This window comes from Hemiscyllium ocellatum, chromosome 3, assembly GCF_020745735.1.
Source record: "Hemiscyllium ocellatum isolate sHemOce1 chromosome 3, sHemOce1.pat.X.cur, whole genome shotgun sequence".
Lineage (NCBI taxonomy): Eukaryota > Metazoa > Chordata > Chondrichthyes > Orectolobiformes > Hemiscylliidae > Hemiscyllium > Hemiscyllium ocellatum.
In genome coordinates, this window is record NC_083403.1 from 131,714,674 (window position 1) to 131,735,893 (window position 21,220).

Here is a 21,220-nt window from a genome sequence, read left to right on the forward strand (position 1 = left end):
AGCCTCCGATTATCAAAATGGCTTTCCCACTATTATAGATATTGATTCACTAATAGCCTTCAAAAGGGGAACTAGATAAATATCTTTTGAAGATTAAGTGAGTGAGTGGGATGAATTAGGTTGCTCTTCAATGAAACTGGCAAAACTAGATGGGCTGAACAGTCTCGCTCTGAACTGTACAGTTCACTGATTTCATGTTCTTCAAATGAATGATTGTGCAAATTAGTTTCTTCAATTGCAGCATTTTATATAAACTGCGAACTTTATGGCCAAAATGTTGTTCATTTAAACTCTGCCAATGCAATACACATGCTATTCATTTAAACAAAACCACAAAAATATTTTTCTACTTACACCAGCAACATCATCTTCATAGTTGGTGACCTGCTTGTAGTAGGGTGCACCAGACAGAACCCGCCACGCAGTTACCCCATAACTGCTAGCTTTAGAGATTCCTTCTTCACTGGTTTCACAGCCTCCTACCAGAAGTAACCTGCATCATTATAAATTCTGCCTTTAATACTGTACAAAATAATTGCTTTCACATCGATGCAAATGGTACTTTTTTAAAAATGTACAATACCCATTTCTTAACTCAATCATTCATCCTTCATGTCTTTGTACAGCTACATACCAAACTACATGCCTTAATGAATGGTATTAGGTAGAATGTTAAAAAAAAACTGTTTACAACCTTCCTAGCTATCTTTGTAAAGTAACTCAATTTTAATAGGGCAAAGTAAATTCAACAAGACATTTTATGCTTGCAGCCATTACCCAGGGGGTCTCATGCTGCTAATAATGCTTTAGGGCATTATAATTTCCCCCGCAAAAAAGATTATTTGCATGTTTTTAATATTATAAATTAGGAGCAGAACTACATCATTCAGCCCAGAAATAAATTCACAGTGGCTTGGTCGCCCATCGCCAAGTGACCTTTTATTTACATGTGGAAAGTCCTTGACATTGATTCAGCTTCCTCACAGCCAGGTCTCAAAGTGAACAGGATATCTGACACTCCTGTTTATATCAGTCATCTAAGGCTCCCTGATTGGAGCAGATTAACAGCCCCAATCTGGCTGATCTTGTTATAATCACTTCAGGCTCCTCATGCCTGCTTCATCATTCAATGGGATAATGGTAAGTTTTGACTTCCATTTTCCCATCTACTTCCAGTAAACTTAGATTTCTATTCGGAAAGTAAATCAATATACTACTACTTTAAAGGTCATTTAACGACTGTACCTTCACTGCTTTCTGTGGCAGCATTCCACAGATGTTGAGAGAATTCACTAAGAAAAAAATAATTTTCACTTCTGTCTGAAAATGGCGATCCCAGTTTTTAAATTAGTGCTCCTTAATTCTGGAGCTATCCATAAGAGAAGCCACCACTTTATCATGATCTCCGAGCATCTTTTTTACTTCAATCAAGTCACCCCTAAGTCTTCCAAACAACAGGGAAACAAGCTCAGTCTGTCCAACCTGACTTCGTAAGAAACTCATTCATTCCAGGCTTTCAATCTGGTAAACTTCCTCTGAAACATCTCCAACGGATCTGTATTGTTCCTTAAATAAAACAGCAAAACTGCACAACCTTCTCAGATATGGACTCACCAAGGCCCAATAAAATCGAAGCACAATATTACTACTTGCAATTTTATTTTCTCTAGTTATAAAGGGTACAATTCTATTATAAATGTAAGACAAGACTGTGGAGCAGATGTTGGCCATTCATCCCATCAAGTCTGCTCTGCTATTCAATGAGATCATGGCTGCTCCGATCACCCTCAATTCCACTTCTAATAATCATTAAATATTGGAATCAAGCCTCTTGGAATTAAATTACAAATCAATACCTTGCCATCACTGAAGTTTTCATTTTTTACACTATCTTTGGAATGACATGTTAAACAGAGCTGTCTGCCCTCTCTGGTGGACATGAAGATTTTGTTACACTATTTTGTAGGGCAGTAGTACAGTGATCAGTGTCCTACAAGTTGATGAACACATGAATTAGGAGCAGGAATCGGCCAGACACTTGTACACACTCCACCTTTCAATAATATGACGCCTAATTTAATTGTTTCATAGATTCCACATTCTCACATATTACTGATAATCTTGGACTTCATTGGTCAGGATTCATGGTGATCAAAAAAATGTCTGAAAATATTCAATGATTCTGCTTCCACCACTCTACCGATAATAAAGTTTCAAAGAAGACTAAATGAGAAATCTAAAATGAGAAATCTTTTTTTTTTAAATTGTGTCCCCTATTTCTAATCTTATCCTTTCAGTACCCATCCTATTCAGTCCCCTCAGGATCCAATGGTTCAATAAAATCACCTCTCCTGGTCAAAATTTGTCCTTCAATATCACAAAAACACACTCAATGGTCATTATTGCGTTTTCTTGTTCATGTTCATGGTGAGCAAATTAATTATTTCACTCCTGCTTTCCTACCGTGCAACCATCACTACATTTCCAAAATACTTAACTGCCTGCAAAGAATTTTGAGATATTCAGTGACTACAAAAGACATGGACAAATGCAAGTTTTCTACTTAGAGAGACAATTCAGCAGCATTTCTGTTTAAGGATGCTGACTGTGTTACTGTGTATTTCCAGTATTTGCAAGTTGACAGACTGTTAGCAAGATTCCAGCACAATAGTTACTCAGAAACCATATAATTGTAAGTTAGTTTTGCTGTTCTCACCCTTTCAAAACTTAAACAATTTGATCACTTTCACACAGGTTAATAGTTTAGAATCTGGGGAGATAGTACAATATTTGAACTGAAGTGGTTACAATACATACACTCCATGCCCACAGCAATGTGGCTAATTCCACTGAAACAATCTAGCAAGTCACTCAGTTGCATTAGAGTACTAGAAGATCTTCATAAAAGGAACGAAAACCAGATAGACCACCTAGCAAGCAACCTGAAGCAACAAAAGCAACCAAAGCCTTGTTCGCCCTGTAAGACCTTCGAAGCAACATTGTGAATCATGGCAGACAATTAAAGAACCAATAGGATTCTCCGCCATTATCCCCATCTTCAATGATGCACTTTAAGCCAGTAGTACCAAGTTGGGGAATATTGCCATCCCTTCATTGTCGTTGGGTCAAATTAGGAACTAATATCCTAACACAACCGTGGGTTTCTCTATACTCCAAAAACTGCAGTGATTCAGAGAGAGCTCACCATTAACTCCTCCAGAGCAATTAGGGATAGGCAATAAATAGTACCCTAACCAGCAATGCCACATTCTATGTCCAAACAAATAAAAATAAATGTTTATTCTGTACTAGTTGTGTATCCAATAGGTGTCAGAGAAAAATATGCAAGATGTTACATATTTGCTGAAGCAGTTTTCCTGCCCTGCTTTACCACAAGCTTTGCCAACAGATTCAGCATTTGATATTCTGATCATTTCCAATAATTTACCACCTATACCAGAATACATTTCCAATACAACAGGTACAAAAGTGTTCTTACTTGTGGCCAGAGTGATAGATCACTGTAATAACTCCATGAGAATAATGACTGTTAAAGTTGAAGCTGTGACTTTCTTGATAACTTTGCTGGGTTCCAACACTGCACAGGAAAAAAGAAAAAAAGACCAAAGAATTTCAAGATTTTGGAAAACGATCAATAAAATTGCTCAGGTTTTTTAAGAAGTCTAACAATTACAACTAGCAACATTATTCAAGGAAGAAATTGGGCAGCAATTTCCAGCATTTGCATATTCACAGTTAAACAAGGAAATTAGAAAATTTCGTGAAAAGGTCCTCTGCTTTACCAGGAATATTGCTTTATGGACATCTCTCCAAAAGTTTTAACCTCCATGCACATACAACATGAAGCTGCTATCCCATGGACCAAGCAATCCAGAAAATATTTAGAGTTGTCTGTTCAATGTTAAGTGAATTTTAGTGCATCCCAAATGACTTTGCCAGCACAGAAAATTAAGAATTTAATTAAATTGAATATGGAGCACCATTCATTCAAACTTTAGTTACTGTTCAACATTTTAAAATTGATAAATTAAAATGAAATTTAAAAACAAACACGTCTTTTCTCTGTTCCAATCCTTTGTTCCTGTCTTTACTCCACTTTGAGTATATGATGTAATATTCATTACCATTCTAATTTGCAATTTCTGATTTAGACCCACCATGGTTCAGTCAAATGTCTTCAAGACAATTAGCTGAGGAGACGCACAGTTGCTTGCCCTGTTCTCTCAGGTTACAAATCCACTGTTTGGGATCTACTTAGACTTGTTAATTACCTCAAGTCACATTTCACTTGATCAATTCAATGGATGATACCACGGAATGATTTGGGAAGACAAAGTTTGAGATGCACACAAATGTTTGATGAGGTACATGTTTTAGTTGAGAAACATCAGGTTTATTCCGATAGCTCGTTTTCTGCCCTCTTAGGTGTCTCCAGATCATTGGAGAAAGAAAATGTATTTTTGAGAGACTGCAAAGTTCTGATACACAAACATACTTGGGACCAACATGGAAGGTTGAAAACTCTGATGGGCTGATTTTCTTACTGCCATAAATCCTCTGCAAATATTTCTGATCCTGAGTTCAGAAGTACGTAACTTTCCTGGAAACTTATCCGAAAAACATTAGCTAGTCTAATGCTCGAATTATCAACTGGCTAGCAACCTGGTGTCAAAACCAACTTACCCATCACTCCCATTACATGCCCCATTCATCTTTTAGCCATGAATAAAGTTTTACCTAAACTAACATGACTACCTTCTGGGCACGCACACCAACTTATCGAACTCTTCATTCATTCACTCACTCACTTAGCCATTCACTAAACCACACTCAAGATGTTTGCAAATTTACTTGAATACAGTTGCTAGAGGCATAAAAATGAGGCATGTCCTCTACTTCCCTTAACTCTGCTTGATGGATCTATCTTGGATATGCTGCACTGTCAACTTCTGCTTCAGCAGGAATTGAAAAACTTCAGAAATGCATAGTGCAGCTACCCTATAGTTTGCAAAGTCATTACTTAATTTCAATCCATGCTACACCAAATAATCTTCAGTAGAATTTGTTTTGTATATGAATCACTATAAATACATTGATGTAATTTGAAAATTACAAATGATCAACACCTGCATGTGCTACCAGTTCTGGCAGTGTAATTTTCTTTCCTGAAAAAGGAAATAATTTCTAACAAACATAAATCAACTAAGTTGAGTTGGCAATAAACGACATTATACAGATGGAAAGAGAGAGTAATGTTTCTACAGCTGGAATTTAATGCAAAATACTGTAAATTAATCTCAAAAATATTCTCAGAATACTTTCTAGATGGTATGAAGTTAAATACAGAGTCGAGATTAGAGTGGCGCTGGAAAAGCACAGCAGGTCAAGCAACATCCAAGGAGCAGGAAAATCGAAGTTTTAGGGAAAAGCCCTTCATCAGGAATGCTCAATTCCTGATGAAGGGCTTTTGCCTGAAACGTCGATTTTCCTGCTCCTCCGATGCTGCCTGACCTGCTGTGCTTTTCCAGCACCGCTCTAATCTAGCCTCTGATTTCCAGCATTTGCAGTCCTCACTTTTGTCTGAAGTTAAATACAGTGGATGCCCAAAGAGACTTGGAGGTTTAGGTGCATAGATCATTACAATATCATGAACAGGTGCATAAAATAATCAAGAAAGCTAATGGAATACTGATGCTTATATCTCGAGTAACGAAATACAAGAATGCAGAAATCATGCTGCAGTCATATGAAATGCTGAATATGATGAGCAGATCTGGGCACCATACCTTAGGAAGGATATACTGGCCTTGGAAGTATGATATAGGTTTACAAGAATGATACCTGGACTTCAGGGATAGAGTTATGAAGAGGCATTACACAAATTAGGCCTGTTTTCTTCAGAATGTAGAAGGTTAAGGGGTGATCTGATTGAAGTCTTCAAAAAATTAACAGGAAAAGAGTTTTCTTCCACAAATGGCACCGAATGCTGGATCCATTGTTAATATTAAATCAGAGACATACATTTTTGTTAAAAGATATTAGGAGATATTGAGTAAGGCCACAGAACAGCCATGATCTGAGTGAGAGGGACTGAATGTTCCTAAAAATCTCTATCTTACCTGAGCCAGTAACTTTTCAATTGCCCACGATAGTTTATAACCAGAAGCTCTGTTGAACATTGAGCATTATCAGTAGACTCCAGGAATATCAATCCTGCCACAGCATAACTCAGATCACCTGCAGAATTAATAGTCTGAAAGAAAAGACAAAATTGCACAATTTATTTGATATTTTTCATTAATCATTCAAAATCTTGTACTTGAACAACATAATCCTGATGAAGGGCTTATGCCCGAAACGTCGAATTTCCTGTTCCTTGGATGCTGCCTGACCTGCTGCGCTTTTCCAGCAACATATTTTCAGCTCTGATCTCCAGCATCTGCAGACCTCACTTTTTCCTCCAACATAATCAAGATATAACGTTTCACAAATAAGAGAGTGCAATCACACAATATTTTTAAAAATCATTTTACAAAAGCAAACACCATGAGACAGGTATTCACTGTCTTCACTCATGATTTTTTTTTCAATCATATCTTCTCCTGAACCTTTAATTGACTGCAATCCTATTTCTAAACAAACGTCCTCCATAATCGGATTCTGGGATTGCCACGTGTCAACTGTCATTCAAATTTGAAAATCCGAGAAGCATCAAAATAAATCCGGTGTAATGATTCAATTGATAAAACAGCCGAAGATGGCTGGGTCTAGGACACAATCCCGAGGAACTCTTGAAGCTATTTCCTTTGGCTGAGATCATTAGCCACCAACAGTGACAATCATCATCTTTTGTGCCAATTAGACTAATAGCACAATCTGTTATGACCAAGCTCGTGGCACACATGATAAAGATCAATAATGAATGTGACTTGATAGACCATAATGTTTAACTTTTACAAGTGGTTACCGAGACAGTCAGTAATTGGACATATTCATACAAGACTGACAAAGACTTATAAATTAAAAAGAAACATAAGTATACCATACAAAGTAAACATATTTTGGAAAGTTCTTAACATGAACAACAACAAAAAGAAATATTGAATTCTTTTCCAAGTATTGTCTTATTGCATTGCTTCCTAAGAGAGACAGGAACAGCCAACTAACAAAATTCCAGGAAAAAAACTTGGGGCTTTCCCAAACTCAGTATATTTGAATTGATGAAACAGCTTAGGACATCTTTCTCGCACCAATGCCATGGAGACGACCAAAACCTAACTGCTCTTCTGCTGGTATGGATCTTTTCTCTCTGAACTGGATGTGCTTGTGGCTCTTTATTGCTTGTCTTTCTCCGGGTGTAAATCTGCAGTTATCTCACCAGACCTGCCTTGCTTGGGTATTTATCCTAAATCACATGACTTATTGGGTTAAAAATCGAACAACATCAGGAGCAGCGCTTTGAAAGCTGGTGCTTCCAAATTAACTTGTTGGAGTATAACCTGGTATTGTGCGATTTTTAACTTTGCACACTCCAGTCCAACACCGGCTCCTCCAAATCATGATTTATTGGAAATACTATTTTGGCTCAATGCCAAAGTGTTCCTCACCTTTAAAAATATCACCTTCACAGAATTGAAAAAAAAACCTCTACTTTGGAACTCAAGTTCCCAAGTAATAATAAAACACTTTAAACCTTCCTCATAGTCAACGCTGCCTCCCTTCACTTTACTGATGACTGAGAGTAAATCATTGAAGAGATAACTAAACAGATTGAATTGGTTCTGCGTACAGACCATAAATAGTTAATTCTCCACATTGTCAGGTACATGCGAGAATTGTACTGTACTGGAAGAGCTTAGACTTGTACTCCAGTATTTCCTTACTCTCAACCTATACAGAAACAGAACATTTCTCTCGGTTTTCCATTCAAGTGGAGTTGGCGGTCCTATTCCTCCGCATCAACCTGCATTGATCAAAGTGCTGATTAAATTGCAAACCTTTCTGATAGTTACTTTATGCCAAATGGAAGTTTGCTTGTTGAGTTGGAAGGTTTGTTTTCAGACGTTTTGTCACCATACTAGGCACCATCATCAGCATTGGTGGTACGGCACACTTTTTATGTGTGTGTTTAGGTTTCCTTGGGTTGGTGATGTCATTTCCTTTCTTTTTCTCAGGGGTGATAAATGGGATCCTAGTTAATGTGTTTGTTGATGGAGTTCCGGTTGGAATGCCATGCTTCTAGGCATTCTCCTGAGTGTCCCTGTTTGGCTTGTCCTAGGATGGATGTGTTGTCCCAATCAAAGTGGTGGCCTTCCTCATCTCTATGTAAGGATATTAGAGAGAGTGGGTCATGTCTTTTTGTGGCTAGTTGATATTAATGTATCCTCGTGGCTAGTTTTCTGTCTATTTGTCCGACATAGTGTTTGTTATATTTCTTGCAAGGTATCTTGTAAATGACATTAGTTTCATGTTGTCTGTATAGGGTCTTTCAAGTTCATTAACTGCTGTTTTAGTATGTTGGTGGGTTTGTGGGCTACCATGACGCCAAGAGGTCTGAGTAGTCCGGCAGTCATTTCAGAGATGTCTTTGATGTAGGCTAAAATAAAAAGTAGGCCATACCACCAGTGCTTCTCTGGAGGCTCACTGATGTTGCCAAGTATGGTGACGAAACATCTGAAAACAAACCTTCCTGCTCAGCGAGCAAATTACATCCAGAACCCCAACCTCTTCTCAAAATTCACTAACTTTATGATGTCTTTAATTATCGACATCACACCACATTCAATATATTTTTATGCTTTAAATTATTGGCAGAAAGAGCCATCAAAACAGACTACTAGTCCTGCATTGTAAAGCATTCAAGTTGGACAAAATACTTTTATTTCAACCATTCTCTACACTTCTGTAAATAAGAAACTTCACCAAATAATTCAATCCAGTTCAATTTAGTATATTACCACTTTATGATGACCACATAAAAATTAAACACATGCATTTATAGTAAAAATATTTCCCCCGTAACTTTCCCCAACAATATCCCTCACAGCACAAGGGACCCAGGTTCGATTTGACCTTCAGACCCTCTGTGTGGAGTTTGCACATTCTCCTCATGTGTGCATGGATTTCACCTGGGCGGTCTGGTTTTCTCCCACAGTCCAAAGATGTGGATTGACCATGCTAAATTGCTGAGTATCCAGGGATGTGCACATTAGCTGGGTTAGGGATGTGCACATTAGCTGGGTTAGCCATGTGAAATGCAGGGTTACAGGAACCGGATAAGTCGTTGGCTCTGGATGGGATGCTCTTGGAAGATCAGTGTGTGCCTGCTTCCGCACTGTAAGGATTCAATGAAATCTTACATACTCAAGATGTTCTGGACCTACGTTTCACAGGACCTGAAAGCCCATAGGACAAAGCAGCACATCATTTACAGGGAATGATACTTTGCACATTTACGTTTAAAAAATAGAAGATGATATTTCAGTGGTACCTGTGGAATGACGAAAAGTTCACTGCCCATCAAATCAAACACTTTCACTGTGCCTGAACTGTCAGCATAAGCCAACAGTGTACAATCATGACTCCACGTCACATGACGCCACTGAGGGTGTGGATCTTTTGGAACTATGGACAGAAATAAAGAGGAATTGTTAAATTTTTTTATACTTTTAACATCCAAACAAGTCATACCATATCAGCACAACGAGTTTTAGAAAGCAAACTAGTTTTCATCCACTGCTTGAAAGATAGCTGTAAAGAAATAATTAGTCACTAGATACATCATCTATTTAGTGTCAGTTTCTTCAAGCAGTTCCTTAACAAAAAACAATGCTGTGATTCAACTATCCTAGTTATCTCTCAATCCACCAAATTAAAAACATGCAACACATATCAATCAAATTGAGATAGCAACGATGATGAGGACACAGATTGAAAAAAAAACAGGTTCCTGCCGAATGCTAAAAGCATTTGTTAAGATCTAAGTTTCTTTTGCATTCTAATGATAAAAAGTAGCTGTATGAACATTATCGGTGGTGAAGATTTAGCTGAGCCATGTAAACATTTTTCAACCACTAACCTTAGAACGTTACGGCACTGGAAAAGGTCATAAGCATTTCAGAAACTCTGTCCTATAAATTCCAATCTGGTGCTCACTCAAATCATCCACATTTTTCTAACTTTTACTGGTCACATTAGCATCACTAAACCACAAACATTTACATGAATCTCAAACTTTTCAACTCGGGGAAACCCAAAAGATTATCAGCTTACAGTTACAAGGTACGTGAATGGTGTCAAAGATGCCCTGTTCAGCACATCTGCTGCAAGCTATGATGCAAAGAGTCAGCTATTGCTTAAGGAATGGAGACTAGTTGAGTAGGGGGTTGCTCAACTGAGCAAACAAGACCGCATAGCAGGTTCCTTAAACAGCAGGTAACCTACTGAAAGATCAATCTCGAGAGGTTCACTACACATTGGGATGTTTTTAAGCTTGCGATTTTTGAGAATATTTGTAGCTGAGGTTGAGGTTCGGGTCGTAAGTTTGTTCACTGAGCTGTGAGGTTTGTTCTCAGACATTTTGTCACCACGTTAGGTAACATCTTCAGTGAGCCTCCTTTGAAGTGTTGGTATATTGTCCTGATTTCTATTTGCATCTTGGTCTCTTCAAGTGGGTGATGATACCATTTCCGGTTCTTTTCCTCAGAGGCTGGTAAGTGGAGTCCAAATCGATGGAGTTCCGGTTTGAATGCCAGGCCTCCAGGAATTCCTGTGTGTTTCTCTGTTTAACCTGTCCTAGGATGGATGTCTTGTCCTAGTCAAGGTGGTGTTCTTCTTCGTCTGTGTGTAAGGATACTAGCGATAGTTGATCATTTCTTCTGGTGATTAGTCGGTGCTTGTGTATCCTAGTGGCTAATTTCCTGCCTGTCTGTCCGATATACCGTTTGTTGCAATCCTTACATGGTCTGCAGTTCTTGCAGGGTATTCTACAGACTCTACAAGGACTGCAACAAACACTATATCGGACATTCAGGCAGGAAACTAGCCACCAGGATACACGAGCACCAGCTAGCACTAGCATCCTTACATACAGATGAAGGAGGACACAACTTCGACTGGGACAACACATCCATCCTCGGACAGGCTCATCAGAGACACGCACGGGAATTCCTATAGGCCTGGCATTCAAACCAGGACTCCTTCAATAAACACATAGATTTGGACCCCAATTACCAACCTCTGAGAAAAAGAACCGAATGATGTCACCCATTTTAACAGACCAAGACACAAATAGAAAGCAGGACAGTACACCAGCACTTCAATGGAGCCTCACTGATGATGTTACCTAGCATGATGACAAAACATCTGAGAACAAACCTACCAACCTGATGTTTTTAAGTGCACAACAATCAATGATCAAAGATCAAATATGAACATTGATTACCATTGTAAAAAGATGACAACTAAATCCCATCTTCCAGCTTTTCTTTAAACAATAGAGTCCCTTAATGACAGTAGGGAACATTCTAATTGATACAGTACCTAGACATTTTCCAAAGACAGAGCCAAATTCATCTCTTGCAGATCTGGAAAAAAAATGTCAGAATTAAGAACTTTCGTTCAATTACTTTTGGACTCAAATTATTTCTTCAGAATATCTTCACCAATGGATAGTTAAACTTAACCATATTTGGTTAATTAACATTATGTAATTGAGCTACACAGTCTAGGACTGATCTGCCAAACTAAGTTTGTTGATCTCATTTGGGAAATTATGAACCAGAGGGTGAAAATGACAAAAAAAAAGAACTTCATGCTCAGACCTCCCCCACCACTAACAGAAACTTTGATTTGCAAACTTTTCGATGATCAGTTAGAAGCTGTATTGTGATCTGCATTGATTTGCAGGGGGAGCAAGAAGAGAAAAAAAACAGAAAATAGAGCACCTCTCGTGGTATAATAAACCAACAGAAAACTGTTAGAAATCCCTCAATAAAGTCAGTAAAGCACAATTACTTACTGAAGCAAAAATTTAAACAATTTGTTTGGATAAATAGGTATGATTAAATAAAGTGGTTGGGAAGAGGCTTTTGTGGAGTCTAACCTTTGACACAAACTAGCTGAAACAAATGTCATGTCTCTATACTGTAAATTACACACAACATTAACATATGACAGAAAAAAAGGTCAATTCATTCTCCAACTGTCATCCATCAATCCAAAAATTTCATAATATAATGAAAGAACTGGAATATTTGATGATATCATACAGTACCTGATTTCAATACATTGGTCCTGAACCACTGCCAACAATTTCCCATTACTGTCAGAAAACAGAACATAACTTTCAATAAAATTGTTATGCCTAAAAATAAAAAAAACTACAAACATAATTTCAAATGTAAAATTCTTAACCAGTATACTCAAAGGTTATTGTGTGTTCTCAACAAAATTACTTAATGAGTTATAATATGCTAAAATATTTTTGCAAGAGACTAACACGCTACAGCATTAAAATTAACTGTGAAAACAGAACAGTCAGCACCATTAAGGTTTTCAGAAGATCACTTCCAGTGCACAAGAACAAGATTCAGGGAACATGCTAATGCAAGAGCATTGGGAATGCAAAACAATACTAAAATGTTTTAAAGATACATTGATTAGAGTCTTTTGTTTTTATCACAGCTTAAACCTCGTTTATTATGTTGGATAAATGTTTTCTGGTTTGACTTTTTTAAAAATCTACACCAACTTGGATTTAATAGTTACTTTGCACAATAATTTGCTGTCTAATAAAGCAAATGGCACTTATTGCTATTAATGTGCAACTGTGGTAACACATTCAGATGAGGACAATGTTGATTTAAACATGAAAGTCAAAAGGTTACTGTTAAAAATGCACTGCTCCATTAGCTTCACAATGCTATTGTGCAATCAAGTTTATCAAAATATATTAAACGGTGTGAAAGTGATATATCTGCGCAATGAATATTAGATAAGCACAACACAAAATTAAACCTTGTTCATTTTGAATATAGTATCTTTGTGACCTAAGTGATTTCTAACTTTAACACAATCTAGCCATGAATTTTTAGCTCTTATTAACAGTAAAAGGGTTCATCTGAAAGATGACAAAATAGGTTACATTCAAGTTATTAGCACTCAAGCCTCTCGTTACTGTAATTGATAAATCATACTGCATATTAAGCCTGTTTAGAAAATCAAAACAGTCCAGCTATTAACTGAGATAATTACCTGGCTACAACAAGTTGCCAGTTGATTTGCTTGTCGACCAACTGGACAAAACTAGGAGAAAGCAAAGAGCTGGAGTGGCTGTATGGGAGAGAGAGTTCAAGAACATTATGACTATAAAAAAAAATTGCTATAAACCAACTAAGAACACTATTGGACTAATTAAACTTTACATTCATGCAGGTTCACCAAGAACATAATGAACTGACAATATGTATTGTCACTTAAAGGTTTCAAAATGGAGTAATATAAACATTCCACTAACACTGCAAAGTGTAATTAATAGTGAATGAACAGGTTAACTTAAAAATTTTATTCAGTATTTGAATTAAGAATTAATCCGTGACAGGATCAATAATAAATAGGTGATAATTGCAAACTCTGACACACTCCTCCCTACAATCCCAAAATTATGAAAAGAAAATGTCAATTGCAATTACCTATATCTGACATACTGAAGCACAAATTTAAGGGGACCTGAAAACATAAAATTGTTGAGAAATGAACAATAATGAACATATTTATTCAGTGTTAATATTTTTAGATGCAGCAAGATAATATTCAAAATACACAATGAAGCTTTTCGTTAACTTGCAAAGATAATACACAACTTTAATAGTTTTAAATAAATCTAACAAGCTTCACAAATTTCACAACTGAACAAAGATTCTAAATACTGTCTTAAAAAACACATTTATAACACATTAAAATGCAGATACTTTACAAAAATTTATGCTCATTAGGATTTCAGAACATAAATTTAATTTTCATTCAACTTAAAACATAATCCTGAAGTAAAGTGACAGAAATTTTGTTTCAGGATTAAGACAGCTAGCATAAAGTTAAGTGGTTGATTGGAAAACAAAAAAAAAATTCAAACCAGTTTCTTTATTCAGCTAAACGTGTGCTCTTTGGTTGATTAATCTCAGTTATATAAATAAAATTACTTTTACATTTGGGAAACAAATGTTCGGCATATCATCTCTAACATTATACACAGTGTCACAAACAAAATTCAATCACAAATAGATTGTATAAACGAAGTCTTCAGGGAAAATGACAGCGAAATTACATTTCTTATTTTGCCAAAAAGCCATGTTGTTCACATAATGATTTTATGGAAGGAATAAGCTTCATGTATATTTATTTCTATTTTAATAATTCATCTCTCAAAAGATGGTGTTGGAAATTTATTCCAAGCTGTTCACCATGTGTAGAGGTGCTAATATTACGTACCAGAAATGGTCTTGACAAGAATGGATCCACATTGTCGGTGGCGTCTGGGCTGCAGCAAAGTAAAACAAGGCATTAAACTGCAGGTTATGGTGAAACATATTTTACTTTCAACAATACTCACTAAAATTTAAAAATCCCACTATATCACAGATATCACTGTAGTTCCTTAGGGTTGTGTCCTCGACCTAACATACTTCAGTTAATACATTCATAATTTTCATAATGTCAGAAATATGGATGCTGATCCTGATTGCACAGTGTTCAATGCTTCACAAGTCATGACTCAATTTCTCTGATATGGAAGCAGTCTGCAATACAGGCAGAAAGACCAGGACAACATTCACGCTTGGGCTGATTAACAACCTGACCACACAAGTGCAGGCAATAATCATCTCCAACAAAAGAGAACCTAGCCATCTCTTTTTGAAGGTATTGGGAGCACTGAATCTCCCCAGTATCAACCTGATCATGTACCAAGCACATACCTTATATACGACAGTAATCGTCAATCTCATGTAAAAGTCGATCCCTTTTTTGGCCAAATAATTTGGAATTTTCCATATACGTAAAAGTCGAACCTAGCTCTTCACAGATAACGGATCAACGTTAATGAGTCAGTGCACCTGGCTGTCACATCCCACTTCTGCTTGCCAGTCCGCCAGTTGTTCCGTTTCACTCCCAGTCTTCCAGTTCGCCGGCTGCTGCATTCCACTTTGGGTTTTCAAAATTACCATAATCCGCTGTTTATTTTTCTTTTTTCGTTTAGAGATCAATTAGGCTTCTGCTCATGATATGGTATGAATTTTAAGAGGCATGAATTTCAGCCCCTCAAAAGTTGCATCCATGTAATAACAAAGAATCTAAATACTGCCTAAAAAAAAATGCCTGTTAGGATTTCAGAACAAATTTATTTTCAATCAATTTAAAATGTAATCCTGAAGTAAAGTGCCAGAAATTTTGTTTCAGGATTAAGACATCTAGCATAAAAGTTAAGTGGTTGATTTGAAAATAACCAAAAAGTTCAAACCAGTTTCTTTATTCAGCTAAACATGTGCCCATAAATTTAACCTTAAAAGTAGTCAAAAAAAAATGACCATTACTTGGGTATATATGGTAAGTACTACAGCTAGTAGAGCAGATCAGACCCTGAGAGTACTGTGGCAAATAACTCATCTCCTGATTTCCAATGCCTGCTCATCATCTACAAGGCACAAGTCAGAAACCCATTGGGATATTCTTCACTTACTGTACAAATGCAGTTCCAACAAGTCACCAAGCTTAACACCATCCAGGACTAAGCAACGCACTTGACTGACACCACAATAACCACCAAAATATCATGACTGCAGTAGCTACCAGACATTAACCAAAATATCTTGCAGTAACTCATTCAAGCTCCTTCGACAGTACTTTCCAAATGTGTGGCTTGTACCATCTCGAGGCCTGAAAGCACTGGCACCTCTAAGTTCCCCTCCAACCCACACACTCTACAGTGAAAATCTGAGAAATGTGGATCAATCTGAGTCAAACCCAAAATTTGCTCATAGTGCAGGGGCTCTCTGGCTCCCAAATGAAGCCTAATTTGGCTCCATCCCACTCAAAACAACATGCCCTATATATCCCACAACACATACAAGAACATACATCCATCTCTCCTGCCACCTTCAACTCTACCTTAGCCGAACTCACCATCACCCCCACCTTGCTCCCAGCCACGCTCTAACCCAGCTACACCTCAACTTGCCACTTCCAATCCACCCCATTCTAACCCCACCGGAGGGTTGAAATATGTTCAACTTAGCTTTGAATATATTTGACATCTAAGCTCTCTGGTCGCGAATTCTGGAGATTGATGATTCTAAGGATAAATTCATCCTCATTTCTAACTTGGATGGAGGAACCCTTATTCTGAAACAATGCAGCCAATACTAAATTTGTTTGTAAATGGAAACATCCTCTCAGCCTCTGCCCTGCCCAGCTCCATCAGAGTATAATATCCACATCACATTACCTCCATGTGCACTTGTGGCAAACCTTTGCACTTTTCTATTTCACTCCTTTTGTCACAAAACCCAGTCATCCCTTCTGAAAATATCAGAGACATTATCACCACTATTGCTGGATGTATTCTGGCATTACAGTGTCTACAGCACAGTGGTGTACAGTGAGGGGGAGTTGCCCTGGCAGTCCTTAATATTGACTCCAAAACCATGCAATCACCTGGCATCAGGTCAAACATGGACAATTCTTGGTTATCACAAACCACTCATGCTTGATCGATGAGTCAATACTTTTCCAGGTTAAACACCACTTGGAGGAAGCACGGAGGGTGACAAGAGCATAAAATGGATTCTAGGTGGGGAACTTCAACATCCATCAACAGGAGTAGCTCAGCAGCACCATTCATTATCGAGCTGGTCAAGTCCTAAAGGATGTAGCTGTTAGCTTGAGACTGCAGCAGAGGGGGGAACCAAATACATAGAAAATGTACTTGACCTCAACCTCACGAATTGGACAATATTTTAGACAAAGTCCTACCTTCATTGTGCATTGTGTTATGTGACTCTATCACCATGCTAACTGAGACAGAATTCAAACTAATCCAGCAACTCAAGACTCGGCATTCGTGATGCAGTATGGACCATCAGCAGCTACAGAATCACACTCCAATACAACATATAACCTCAAGGTGCAGCATATGCCCCACTCTAAATTACCATTAAGACAGGGGATCAATGCTGGTTTAATGAACAGCACATGACAGCTTGCTAAGGGCAGCACCAGACATACCTGAAACTGAAGTGTCAACCTGATGAAGCTACACAACAGGACTACTTGCATACCAAATAACAAACAGCAAATTGTAAACAGACCAAAGCAATTCCACAATCAACAGATTAGATCTAAAATCTACAGTCTTACCACATCCGACTGTGAATCATAGTGGGGCAATCAACCAACTCATCAGAAGAGAATGATGGGAGAGCCAAGCACATCAGTGCAAATGACAAGACTGTATTCACAACAATATCCAGACAGATGTACTGAGCAGATGCTCCTTCTCGACCTCCTCCAGAAGTCCCTATTGTCACAGATGCCAGACTCAGTCAATTTGATACCCTCCATGTGATATCAAGAAACAGTTGGGGCACTGAATACTGCAAAGGCTCTGGGCCCTGACAACATTCTGACAAAGTACCGAGATTTGTACAACAAAACCTGCCATTTCCCCGAAACAAAACTGTTCCAGTACAGTTGCAACCCTGGCACCTACACAAGGTGCAAAATTGTTAAGATATTACTGTTCACAAAAAGCAAGATAAACCCAACCCAGTCACTTTCTGCCCCATCAATTCTCTTTTGATCATTGGTCAAGTGATGGAAAGAGTAATCAAAGGTTTTTAGCACATTACTAAGTAATAACCTGTTCACTATGCTCAGTTTGGGTTTCACGAGGGCTACTAAGCTCCTGTCCTCATTAAAGCTTTGATTCAAACATGGACAATACAGCTGAATTTGAAGTTAACTGAGTGACTGCACTTGACATAAAGCCCAGATTAGCCAGAGGCATCAAGGATCCCGAGCAAAATAAGAGCCTGTGGGAATCCAGGGAAAGCCCCCCCTGCTGGTTGGAGTCACACTCAATACAAAGGAAGATGGTTATGGTTGTTGAGGTCCATAAAGCTGTAAGACATGGGATCAGAAGTAGGCCATTCGGCCAGACTCTACTCTGCCATTCAATGGTTGATCTGATAACCCTCAACTCCACTTTCCTGCTTTCTCCCCGATTTCCTTCCTGAGGGAAAACTGGTCTGTGTTTCTCAGCCCTGAATCTGCCTAACAACCCAACCTCAACTGTCCTCAGTAGTAAAGAATTTCACAGATGTACTACCCTCAGAAGAAATTCCTCCTCACCTGTGTCTTAGAAGTGTGCTCCTTTATTCTGAGATTATGCCCTCTGACCCTCTGTCATTTCAGTTCCAGTACATCTTGCAGAGTTCCTTACGGCAGTGTCATCAATACACACAACTTCAGCTGTTTTCTCAATGACCCTTCCTCCATCAAAAGGATAGAAGGGGAGATTTTTGGCAAGGATTGCACAATGTTCAGCATCAGTTATGATTCTTCATATACGAAGCAGTCCATATCCAAATGCAGCATGACCTGACAACACCCAGGCTGGCGTGAACAAATGACATTCACACCACACGTGCCAGGCATGACCGCAAGAACATAAATATAAAAGGTATAGGCTAATCAGACACTCTTGCCTGCTTCACCATTTTCTAAGCCTTGAACTCCTGTACTTGAAAACAAAATCTACCAACTCTTTAAATACTTTTAATGATCTACTATCCACAAATCTCTGAGTGCCAGACATCCAAGACATTGAAAGATTTCTTCACTTTTAAATGAATGTGTAACAATATCCCCTCATTTGAGTTTCTCCCATGAGCAAAAACATCTCAGCATATATCCTGTCAAGTCTCTTTGAAATTTTGGATTTAAAGATCTCAATAAGATCACCTCTCATTCTTCTAAATTCTAATGAATAAAGGCCTAACCCATTTAGCCATTCTTAAAACGTTACCCTCTACATCCAGGCATCAACCCAGTGAAACTGTTGGAACTGTTCCAATGCCCATACATTCTTTCTTAAATAGGGAGACAAAATCATACACAGGACACCAGGTGTGGCCTCACCATCACCCTGTATAGGTGTAACAAGACTTCCCTACTTTCTAAACTCCAACCTGTAGCAATAAAGTCCAAACTTTCATTTGCCTTCTTAATTACTTAGAGTCATAGAAATGTACAGCATGGAAACAGACCCTTTGGTCCAACCTTTCCATGCCGACCAGATATCCCAACCCAATCCAGTCCCACCTGTCAGCAACTGGCCCATATCCATCCAAATCCTTCCTATTCATATGCCCAACCAAATGCCTTTTAAATGTTGCAATTGTCCAACATCCACCACTTCCTCTGGCAGCTCATTCCATACACATACCAGCCTCTGCGTGAAAACATTGTCCCTTAGGTTTCTTTTATATTTTTCCCCTCTCACCCTAAACCTATGCCCTCTAGTCCTAGACTCCCTGACCCAAGGGAAAAGACTTTGTCTATTTACCCTATCCATATCCCTCATAATTTTGTAAACCTCTAAGGTCATCCCTCAACCTCAGACGCTCCAGGGAAAACAGCCCCAGCCTGTTCAGCCTCTGCCCAAACCTCAAATCTTCCAACCTTGGCAACATCCGTGTACATCTTTTCTGAACCCTTTCAAGTTTCACAACATCTTTCCGATAAGAAGGAGACCAGAACTGCACGCAACATTCCAACAGTGGTCTAACCGATGTCCTGTACAGCTGAACATGACCTCCCAACTTCTGTACTCAATACTCTGACCAATAAAGGAAAGCATACCAAACACCTTCTTCACTATCCTATCTACCTGTGACTCCACTGTCGAGGAGCTATGAACCTGCACTCCAAAGTCTCTTTGCTCAGCAACACTCCCTTGGACCTTACCATTAGGTGTATAAGTCCTACTCTGATTTGCCTTTCTAAAATGCAGCACCTCGCATTTATCTGAATTAAACTCCATCTGCCACTTCTCAGTCCATTGGCCCATCTGGCCAAGATCCCGTTGTACTCTGAGGTAACCTTCTTTGCTGTCCACTACAACTCCAATTTTGGTGTCATCTGCAATCTTACTAACTGTACCTCTTATGCTCATATCCAAATCATTTATGTAAATGACAAAAAGTAGTGGGCCAATCACCTATCCTTGTGACACTCCACTGATCACAGGCCTCCAGTCTGAAAAACAACCCACCACCACCACCCTCAGTCTTCTACCTTTGAGCCAGTTCTTCATCTAAATGGCTAGTTCTCCATATATTCCGAGAGATTGAACCTTGCTAACCAGTCTCCCATGGGGAGCCTTGTCGATTGCCTTACTGAAGTCCATATAGATCACATCTACCGCTCTGACCTCATCAATCCTCTTTGTTACTTCCTCAAAAAACTCAATCAAGTTTGCGGCATCTGCATTTCATCCTTTCATGTTTCATGGACTAACGCACCCAGATCCCCTCTTGGCAGCACTTTTTAAATAATAGTACACCTTCTGATTCTTCCTATCAAGGTCTTTCACTTTCCAACATTCAAGTACTCTTGTCAAATTTTTGACAACTCACTCAACCTATGTTCCCCCCGCCCCCGATCCCTTCTGCCTCATTACAAAATGCCTCTTACATATTTCTATAGACAGAAAATTTGGATACATTACAATCTGCCCCTTCATTCAAGTAATAAATATACATGGTAAATAATTGAGAGGCAAGGGCTGATTCTTGCTCATACCCATATGTTTCCAACCTGATAAAGACTTATTAATTCAACAGTCTTCTGTGTGTTAATCAAATCTCAATCCATGCTAATATACTATTGCCAATACCATGAGGTCTTATCTTCTGCAAGATCAAATAAGTGAGAGTCTAACTTTTGTGTCTTGACAGTAAATAGTATTATCATCACTGAATCTCCTACTAACAACATTATTAACGGCATTTAAAGGATATGGATTAAAATTAAAACACAGACCAGCCAAGCCTTCATTAAACAAGTGAGGCTCATGATACCGAATAGCTTATTCAAGCTTTGTTTGCCACAAACATTTTTTTAACATAAAGAAAAAATTGATCAG

General features: G+C 38.3%; 1 protein-coding gene across 3 annotated transcripts in view; it reads right to left on the bottom strand.

Moving 5' to 3' along the window:
* Positions 1-21,220, bottom strand: part of nbas (NBAS subunit of NRZ tethering complex) — a 255,796-nt gene that overhangs the window by 229,136 nt on the left and 5,440 nt on the right. For 2 of the 3 annotated variants that reach the window (XM_060853540.1, XM_060853560.1), the window contains exons 2-10: positions 14,509-14,557; positions 13,713-13,749; positions 13,276-13,353; positions 12,296-12,343; positions 11,563-11,606; positions 9,512-9,645; positions 6,141-6,274; positions 3,500-3,598; positions 355-493 (exon numbers count right to left, since the gene is read on the bottom strand). In XM_060853540.1, coding sequence (XP_060709523.1) covers positions 355-493; positions 3,500-3,598; positions 6,141-6,274; positions 9,512-9,645; positions 11,563-11,606; positions 12,296-12,343; positions 13,276-13,353; positions 13,713-13,749; positions 14,509-14,557 — 762 coding nt within the window. Of the gene's footprint in view, positions 1-354; positions 494-3,499; positions 3,599-6,140; positions 6,275-9,511; positions 9,646-11,464; positions 11,503-11,562; positions 11,607-12,295; positions 12,344-13,275; positions 13,354-13,712; positions 13,750-14,508; positions 14,558-21,220 lie in introns of those variants that run through there. The other variant, XM_060853548.1, reaches the window with a different exon arrangement.